We start from the raw sequence: 9,783 nt of genomic DNA on the forward strand, positions 1-9,783 counted from the left end.
AAGAGAGGTCTGTAATTAAGGCAGAGAAAGATTTGTCTAGGATTGAGTATGATTTTACACATCTACATATGCTGCTTTTATATATATGTTTGTGTTTAATATCTGTATCTGTAAAGTATACATAATTGGGTTAGCTCTTTGAGGAGATGTGAGGGGTGGGGAATGTTTAGTTGCAGTCTCCCCAAGAATAGAATTTACTGTAATTGGGAGGCAAGATGAATAAAGGATTTTTTTTAGTTTTTTATTTTTATTGTTATTTATATATTTTTTGGAGACATAGTCTCATTCTGTTGTCCAGGCTGGAGTGCAATGGTGTGATCTTGGCTCACTGCATCCTCTGCATCCCATGTTCAAGTGATTCTCGTGCCTCAGCCTCCTAAGTAGCTGGGATGACAGGTATGCACCGCCATGCCTGGCTAATTTTTGGTATTTTAATTAGAGACAGGGTTTCCCCATGTTGGCCAGGCTGATCCCAGCTTCTGGCCTCAAGTGATCCACCTGTTTCAGCCTCCCAAAGTGCTGGGATTACAGGTGTGAACCACCATGCCCGGCCAAGGATTTATTTTTTTTAATGCTGCAGATGTGTCCCTTTGTAATCTAGATGCCAACTTTTTATAAATCAACTTGTGCTGAGGAAGCTCTCTTAAGAAACCCTATTTGTAGGTACCGTATGGTGGCTCACAGCTGTAATCTCAGCACTTTGGGAGGCCAAGGTGGGAGGACTACATGAGGCCAGGAATTTGAGACCAGCCTGGACAACATAGGGAGACCCCTGTCTCTACCAAAAAAAAAAGAAAATTAGCCAGGTATGGTGGCATGCACTGTGGTCCCATCTGCTAGTTCAAGATTACAGTGAACTATATGATTATGCCACTACACTCTAGCCTGGGTGACAGGCAAGACCCTGTCTCTTAAAACCAACCAAACAAACAAACCCCAAGGAAATTCTATTTAAAAATTAATTTTTAAGGCAAAACTTTCTCTAGATACTCCCTTTTTTGACTGGGCATGGTGGCTCACATCTGTAATCCCAGCACTTTAGGAGGCCAAACTGGGAGGATTACTTGAGACCAGGAGTTCAAGACCAGCCTGGGCAATATAGCCAGACCCCATCTCTAAAAAAGTTATTAAGAAACTTGACTGGGTGTGGTGGTGCAAGCCTGCAGTCTTAGCTACTCAGGAGTCTGAGGTGGAAGGATCACTTGAGTCCAGGAGTTTGAGATTACAGTGAGCTGTGATCAGTGCCACTGTATTCCGGCCTGGGCAACAGAGTGAGACCCTGTCTCTTTAAAAAAATGCAATTTTTTTTCTTGGAAACTCTAATTTTTCTGAAATGGTAGTTAAAAGACCCTCGTTCTCTTTGTGTCAGTATTTCCTAAGAGAAATGCCAATTTTCTGTCAGGAGAAGTGTTACCCATAGTTGTGTTAACAGTTCTAAATCAAAGTAATAGTTCAAATGAAAGAAGCACACCTGTGTCTTAGTATACAGGCGAGTCAAGGCAGTTATTGTAAGGGTTGGATTTGTACTTTGTGATATTATTGTCTAGAGAAGACTCTGGAGGAAGAGGAAGTAAATCTTAAGTTTCAGTCTGTTATTTTTAAAGTTTATTTTTAAAACTAAACAATATATGTTCATAGTACAGAATTCCAAAGAAACAGTATAAACATTGACAAGTGAGTTGTTCTGTACACTCTAGCCACCCAGTTGCTGTCTCAAAGTCAGTCTTTTTCTTTAGCTACTTTAGATTCAGTGCGACTGGTTTATTTTAAGTTTTCATTGAAGAGTGAGAGAAACTTGGCTTACGGACCAGGAAAACTGAGAGCGCTGCCTGGTGAGCCTGCCTCAATATGTTGCTGAAAATGTAACAGTCTGACTGTGGAGATTGGGAGATGAAAGTGTAGAGATAGGATGGAAGGAACTTCAAGAAATTTTAGAGAAACATTGGAGTTTCGGTATAGAGGGATAGGATAGCATCTCCTCTGGACGGTCACTATTTGGCAGTGATCTCTTTTTCTTTCCAGGCTTTGCTAAACAATCCTCCAATCTGATCTTTCTGGATCCTTAAGTTAGACAGACTTTTCACCATTTCGTTTCTTGTTTTAATGTGATGATAAGTGGCAATTGCCTATTTAAACATCAGACCATACACTTCATTAGGTGCATTATACACTTGGTTTAATTTCTAGTTGCCTATAATAACAGAGGATTTCTAATTGCTCATTCTGTTTAGTATCCTTCTGTTCTTTTTCTTCCCATTGCTGTTTTTAATTCTCCCCATTCTCTCGTTTTCTGTCTGTGTTTCCTATTACTAGACCTTATATTTAATCTTTTTGGTTTTTTGAAAATAAGAAGAGTTTCACTGACATAAGTGGTCATTTATTTCAGACAACTGGTAACCAAGACTGGGCATGTGTTGGCATCTATAGATCAAAACAGGCATCTGGCCTTCCGATATGATACTTTGATCCCTTAGACTATAATAAGGTCAACTAAGTACATTATGCAAGGGAAATAAAATATCTTCCCTGCATGTGAAGCACATAGAATGGATTATTATTTCTCTCCTTATGGCTTTTCTCATGCTTGATGATAGAGTTAACAAACAAAAATTAAGTCAGAAAAGAGCCTCACACATGTTACCATCCAGTAGGCGGGCTAGATAAGTTTTCCTGATTTGTCTTAACAAGAATAAAATAGTATATCTGTAACCATATTTACCAAGGGAGTCTTTGATTTTTCATCTTAGCATCTTTGTTCTGATCACCAAAGTATAGCTTGAGATGATTGCATTTGTGGCATCATTATCCTTTACATAATAATGGATATTGTTGTAAGTATATTTGTTAAATAAATCACATTCTCTAGACATTTATGTTCTAGATAAAATCATATGCTGGGATAATCTGAAGATTATACAGATAATGTGAATACTAAAATCAATCGCTAGATTGTAGTCATTATATTTCTTCCCTTGCTAACAAAATGATAATCATACAATTCTTCATTTCTCAAGTTTTTATTAAGGGACTTCAGTAAGAACTAACTAGTTTTACATTTTTGAGAATCTTTCCAATATATATAATTGCTGGAGCTGTCTGCTATCATGTCTCATTCATACTTGGAGAATATTTATTTATTTATTTTATTTTTGAGATGGAGTCTCGCTGTCGCCCTAGCTGGAGTGCAGTGGCGTGATCTTCACTCACTGCAAAACCTTCACCTCCCAGGTTCAAGCAATTCTCCTGCGTCAGCCTCCTGAGTAGCCGGAATTACAGGCACACACCACCATGCCCGGTTAATTTTTTGTATTTTTAGTAGAGACAAGGTTTCACCATGTTGGCCAGGCTGGTCTCGAACTCCTGACCTAAGTAATCCACCCACCTTGGCCTTCCAAAGTGTTGGGATTACAGGCGTGAGCCACCACGCCCAGCCAACTTATACTTGGAGAGTATTTATATTCAACCTCACTTTGCTAATCTTTAGTCAGCAACTGGGAGCCTCACTGCAAAACATGGTCTTAAGTTAATTTACTTGTACAGGGGCACAATATATAGTATTTTGTATGTATGCATTTTTTTTTTTTTTTTAGTATTTTTGCAACTTTTAAATGACTTTAGATGTTCTTCCATTGTAGATTTCTTAGAATTAATTTGTAATTTTGATAAAGTGTTGACTTTTCTTCCTGCAGCTAAATGGATTCCCAGATCTGTGAGTCAGGATACAAGTGTACTTTCTAGTGTAAGGTAGCAATTTTCAGCTGGGCACGGTGGCTCACGCCTGTAATCCCATCACTTTGGGAGTCTGAGGCGGGCAGATCACCTGAGGTCAGGGGTTCAAGACCAGCCTGGCCAACATGGCAAAACCCCATTTCTACTAAAAATACAATAATTAGCTGGGCGTGGTGGCATGCACCTGTCGTCCCAGCTACTTGGGAGGCTGAGGTGGGAAAATCCCTTGAACCGGGTAGACAAAGGTTACAGTGAGCCGAGATATGCCATCACACTTCAACCTGGGCAACAGAGCAAGACTGTCTCAAAAAAAAAAACAGAGTAGCAATTTTTCATTTACCCTACTCAGAAAGAAGAATACATTTGAAATACTGTATTTCTTTGAATCTTTAATGCCACTGATTATAAGATGTATTATTATTTTCTGTATTACTAAGAAAGAAAAATGCTTCCTATTGAACTGACAGGCCATTGATTATAAAATGCAACCCAGTTTCAAAGATGTTAATGTGAAAAACTATAGCTTACACTTGATGAATTATGGTAATATAACCAACCACCTTAAATTTACATAAGACTTTGTAGAAAGCACTTACACATATGTCATCTGGTTTTATCCTCAAACTGAAACTAATCTGTGAGGTGGACTAAATTATCTCATTTTCAGATGAAAAAACTGAGTTTCACAGAGATTACATATTCTCTCAGCATTGTATACTAGTGAACTAGGGTCTCAGGCCCACATATTCTTACCCTAAGACTCGTGGCATGATCGATGGTGTCACCTCCCCCAAACCCATACAGCTACACAACTATACAATTATTTGGCCTAAATTTTTCTCTCTGTTGCCTAATGTACGTATTTCATATTTAGACTTCACCCTTTTTCATATGCTGTTCATATGTCTTGATTTTGAAAGTTTTGAGTGCCATTAACATGGTTAATGTATGTTTTACTATTAAATAATGTGTGACTCTGCTAATATATGAATTGTTTTAATTCTGGGTTGCCTTACCACTATATGTAATATCGTTGGTGGTTTAATATATGTTTTGAAGTGGTTTATTTGTTTCTATCTGACTAGGTAAAATGTTCAGGAATGGTTATGAATGGAGATCCGTGAAGTGATCCAGAGAAGGCTGATTAAGTGTTTGTCTGTAGCTGTACTGTTCTTGGTGAATCAAGGTCATATCCCCTTCTTTTCCAGGTGGTGGCTAATGCCGTAGCAGCATTATCTGAAATCAGTGAGTCTCACCCAAACAGCAACTTACTTGATCTGAACCCGCAGAACATTAATAAGCTGCTGACAGCCCTAAATGAGTGCACTGAATGGGGCCAGATTTTCATCCTGGACTGCCTGTCTAATTACAACCCTAAAGATGATCGGGAGGCTCAGAGGTCAGTCTGTTTTCCTGGCTACTTTCTGATAGTCTTGCCTGATTCTGTAAGTTCTAGAGTCTGCTATTACAATAAATCAGTTGAGGAAGGTCAGTGGCTTCTGGGGTAGATGTTGCTATCTCCAAGGTATTTTCTCATTGGATTTAGGAATATTTTAGGTGGTGGAATAAACTATGCAAAACTGTTTCTAAGAAATGTATGTTTTTCATATAGTTACTTCTAAAATCTTTCTCATTGTCTTAACATCTCCCATGCAACAGTTCTTGGCCATTTGGCCAGCAAAGATTATTCAGTATCTCTCTTTGGAGTGACAGATTTTTCATTCTATTAGATACATAGAAAGTAGCTTCATATTAGTTATGGAGCTGACCTGTATGTATAATTCAGTATGAGAGAGAGTATGTTAAAGTCAGCAAAATATATCCTGCTTTCCATTAGATATGGAAACCATGTCAGTCTGAATTTGAAGATTTTAGAAGGCACACCTAGATTGTTCTGCTCGGCCTGTTACCATGTAATGTTGCAAATTTTCTTTGGTTATTAGAAATTGACTACTAAATTTCATCTACACATACATACACTTTAGTTTGCAAAGTTGGAATTATCCCTAATTTTTATTGAGCATTTTGTATATGCAGGCACTGTACTAGGCAAAGTACTTCTGAAGAAATGTTGACTCTTCATTAAAGTTGGTATATTTTAATTATGGTAGATAAGAACTGGTCTGGCTGAAGCTGATTTCCAGGCTACTAGAATGTAAGTGATCTTCACTTATCTGGGAAATTGTCCCTCTAGACTGAACTAAAGCTCACTCTGATAGTTTCTTTCCATCATTGAAAGTACAAACACAGTCTGGAAATTACTGAGAATTTTGTTTTCTTCTGTTGGCCATTGACATCACATTCATTCATTCACTCAGCAAATATTTATTAAGCGCATACTATGTGCTAGGCAGTGTTCCTAGGCCCCGAGGATACAACAATGAACAAAGTCATGGCCCTCTGGGATCACTTATTCTGAAGGTTGGGGGTAGGAATATATAACATGTATAGATAGTATAATATATAATATGTATAGATAGTTTAATATGTAATATGTGAGATAGTGATAAGTACTAACAAGAAAGTAAAGTAGAGAAGAAATCTAAGAAATGCTGGGCATTTGGGGGTGAGGGGTTGTATTTTATTTTAAAAGGATGGCCAGGGAAGGCCTCACTGAGAAGGTGGCATTTGTATAAAGATCCAAAGGAAGTCAGGAATAGGAGGAAGAGAGAAACACCGCCTATTTATCTTGTTTCTTTAATACAGTAAGTTAGCTACTCATGTTGCCCAAGCTATCAAAATTGGATTAATTTCTAAAGAACCCTCAACAGATAATTAAATATCTACCATTTTATGAGGCATGTAAGTGTAGGTGGCAGGGGCTGGGAGAGGGGGGAGATGGGAAGATATAGTAGTGGTGTCCTGCTATTTAAAAAACAAATCCTTTTCAGAGAGTCCTTTATTCTCATTATCCTCAAGACAGGAAGTTGGATTGTTTTCCCTACCAACCTACCTCCTTCTGTATCTTACAATGAAATCTTCAGCCATAACTGGGTTGCTGGCTCTTCCTAAGAAATAACTCTCAGAATGCTTAATTTGACTTCCTATAGGTTGAGTAGAAATGGGCTGAGAGGCAGGGAGCCCTAACATAGTATGGGGAGACAAAGAGGACTATAAAACAAGAAGGTGAATGGTGTGAGCTCAAGTGTCTTGGGTAATGCTAGTTTCTTTCCAGTTTGAACATCCTTTATTGCTGGTTTTCTGAAGTCTTCTGATGTCCCTGCTCTGCCTGTAGTTTGCTGAGAATGAGGCTTCTGCATTGTCGGATCCCAATTTTACCTAAGCATGGAGCTTTGACTTTTCTAACTAATTCTTGAATTTTTTGATACTTGGGCCATTAAACTCTGACATATTACCTTATAGAATGAATTCAGCAAAGAAATTATAATTCATGATATTAATTTTCATTCTTTGTCCTCAGCATATGTGAGCGGGTAACTCCCCGGCTATCCCATGCCAACTCAGCAGTGGTGCTTTCAGCAGTAAAAGTCCTAATGAAGTTTCTAGAATTGTTACCTAAGGATTCTGACTACTACAATATGCTGCTGAAGAAATTAGCCCCTCCACTTGTCACTTTGCTGTCTGGGGAGCCAGAAGTGCAGTATGTCGCCCTGAGGAACATCAACTTAATTGTCCAGAAAAGGTTGGAAAATAGTGAAGTGTTGATTAAAGTGTTTGTGATTTTGCATTAAGCTTAATAATGTTAATGTTAATTAGGCTAGTGTTAATCTCTTTTTAATATATGGAAATGAAAATGTTATATGGCAGAACAACTTGCTTGCCTAGCACCAGGAGGCTAACAGTTGATATCACAGTATTTCTATAATAAATGCCATGTATTGCTCCACAGTTCAGTTTGTTTTCTGAAGGGTCTCTTTCTGATACACTGTCTAGTGCCTGGTTGATATGGTTCAGGTTGTAGTTTAGAGCCAGATTGTTGTTCTTTTAGCAGTACTTCATGGCAACATGTGCCCTGATGCTTAAAAAGGATAAAAATAATCTGCCAAGTGGAACTGATAAGAATAGAGGCATATAGAGGAAGTTTATGCATTTTTTTTTTTTCCTGAGTGGAGCGAGAGGAGAGCAGAGAGGCACAGATTAGGTATTAATACAGTCTCAGAAGGGTGTATCTGTATATGCCTTCACCTTCCTTTCTTCTGTTTCTGTGTACCCTAGGCCTGAAATCTTGAAGCAGGAAATCAAAGTCTTCTTTGTGAAGTACAATGATCCCATCTATGTTAAACTAGAGAAGTTGGACATCATGATTCGTTTGGCATCTCAAGCCAACATTGCTCAGGTCAGACTTTATACAGACTCAAGTTGATAATGATTTAGCTCTTAAGGTCTGGCCTTTAAAGAAGTTAGGCTGTGAGATTGCTATTTGAGAATCCTTAATGATTAACCACTTCCTCCATTTAACAGGTTCTGGCAGAACTGAAGGAATATGCCACAGAGGTAGATGTTGACTTTGTTCGAAAAGCTGTGCGGGCCATTGGACGGTGTGCCATCAAGGTGGAGGCAAGTGTCTAATGGTAGTTAGGATCATGTATTGGGGATTCTGAGAGTTCTCTTCACTTTTTTCTTTAAAATAATTTTTAAATTTATCAAAATAATAAAGCACACCATTTAAATGTTAAATAATTTTTGATGGAAAGCTGCTGTCTCTGGTTCCTCCCTTCCCTACCTAGACTCTCTTCTCAGAGAGAATAATTTTTTTTTTTTTTTTTTTTTTTTGAGACGCAGTCTCACTCTGTCACCCAGGCTGGAGTGCAATGGTGTGATCTTGGCTCACTGCATCCTCTGCATCCCATGTTCAAGTGATTCTCGTGCCTCAGCCTCCTAAGTAGCTGGGATGACAGGTATGCACCGCCATGCCTGGCTAATTTTTGGTATTTTAATTAGAGACAGGGTTTCCCCATGTTGGCCAGGCTGATCCCAGCTTCTGGCCTCAAGTGATCCACCTGTTTCAGCCTCCCAAAGTGCTGGGATTACAGGTGTGAACCACCATGCCCGGCCAAGGATTTATTTTTTTTAATGCTGCAGATGTGTCCCTTTGTAATCTAGATGCCAACTTTTTATAAATCAACTTGTGCTGAGGAAGCTCTCTTAAGAAACCCTATTTGTAGGTACCGTATGGTGGCTCACAGCTGTAATCTCAGCACTTTGGGAGGCCAAGGTGGGAGGACTACATGAGGCCAGGAATTTGAGACCAGCCTGGACAACATAGGGAGACCCCTGTCTCTACCAAAAAAAAAAGAAAATTAGCCAGGTATGGTGGCATGCACTGTGGTCCCATCTGCTAGTTCAAGATTACAGTGAACTATATGATTATGCCACTACACTCTAGCCTGGGTGACAGGCAAGACCCTGTCTCTTAAAACCAACCAAACAAACAAACCCCAAGGAAATTCTATTTAAAAATTAATTTTTAAGGCAAAACTTTCTCTAGATACTCCCTTTTTTGACTGGGCATGGTGGCTCACATCTGTAATCCCAGCACTTTAGGAGGCCAAACTGGGAGGATTACTTGAGACCAGGAGTTCAAGACCAGCCTGGGCAATATAGCCAGACCCCATCTCTAAAAAAGTTATTAAGAAACTTGACTGGGTGTGGTGGTGCAAGCCTGCAGTCTTAGCTACTCAGGAGTCTGAGGTGGAAGGATCACTTGAGTCCAGGAGTTTGAGATTACAGTGAGCTGTGATCAGTGCCACTGTATTCCGGCCTGGGCAACAGAGTGAGACCCTGTCTCTTTAAAAAAATGCAATTTTTTTTCTTGGAAACTCTAATTTTTCTGAAATGGTAGTTAAAAGACCCTCGTTCTCTTTGTGTCAGTATTTCCTAAGAGAAATGCCAATTTTCTGTCAGGAGAAGTGTTACCCATAGTTGTGTTAACAGTTCTAAATCAAAGTAATAGTTCAAATGAAAGAAGCACACCTGTGTCTTAGTATACAGGCGAGTCAAGGCAGTTATTGTAAGGGTTGGATTTGTACTTTGTGATATTATTGTCTAGAGAAGACTCTGGAGGAAGAGGAAGTAAATCTTAAGTTTCAGTCT

At 38.9% G+C, this 9,783-nt stretch overlaps 1 protein-coding gene across 7 annotated transcripts in view; it reads left to right on the plus strand.

Annotated features, from left to right (window-relative positions):
• Positions 1-9,783, plus strand: part of AP2B1 (adaptor-related protein complex 2, beta 1 subunit) — a 154,092-nt gene that overhangs the window by 32,944 nt on the left and 111,365 nt on the right. For all 7 annotated transcript variants that reach the window (XM_011951853.1, XM_011951847.1, XM_011951851.1 and 4 more), the window contains 4 exons: positions 4,938-5,128; positions 7,151-7,372; positions 7,906-8,026; positions 8,152-8,247. In XM_011951853.1, the coding sequence (XP_011807243.1) occupies positions 4,938-5,128; positions 7,151-7,372; positions 7,906-8,026; positions 8,152-8,247 (630 nt within the window). The remainder of the gene's footprint in view (positions 1-4,937; positions 5,129-7,150; positions 7,373-7,905; positions 8,027-8,151; positions 8,248-9,783) is intronic.

The sequence above is a fragment of the Colobus angolensis genome, unplaced genomic scaffold, assembly GCF_000951035.1.
Source record: "Colobus angolensis palliatus isolate OR3802 unplaced genomic scaffold, Cang.pa_1.0 Scaffold329, whole genome shotgun sequence".
NCBI classification, from domain to species: domain Eukaryota; kingdom Metazoa; phylum Chordata; class Mammalia; order Primates; family Cercopithecidae; genus Colobus; species Colobus angolensis.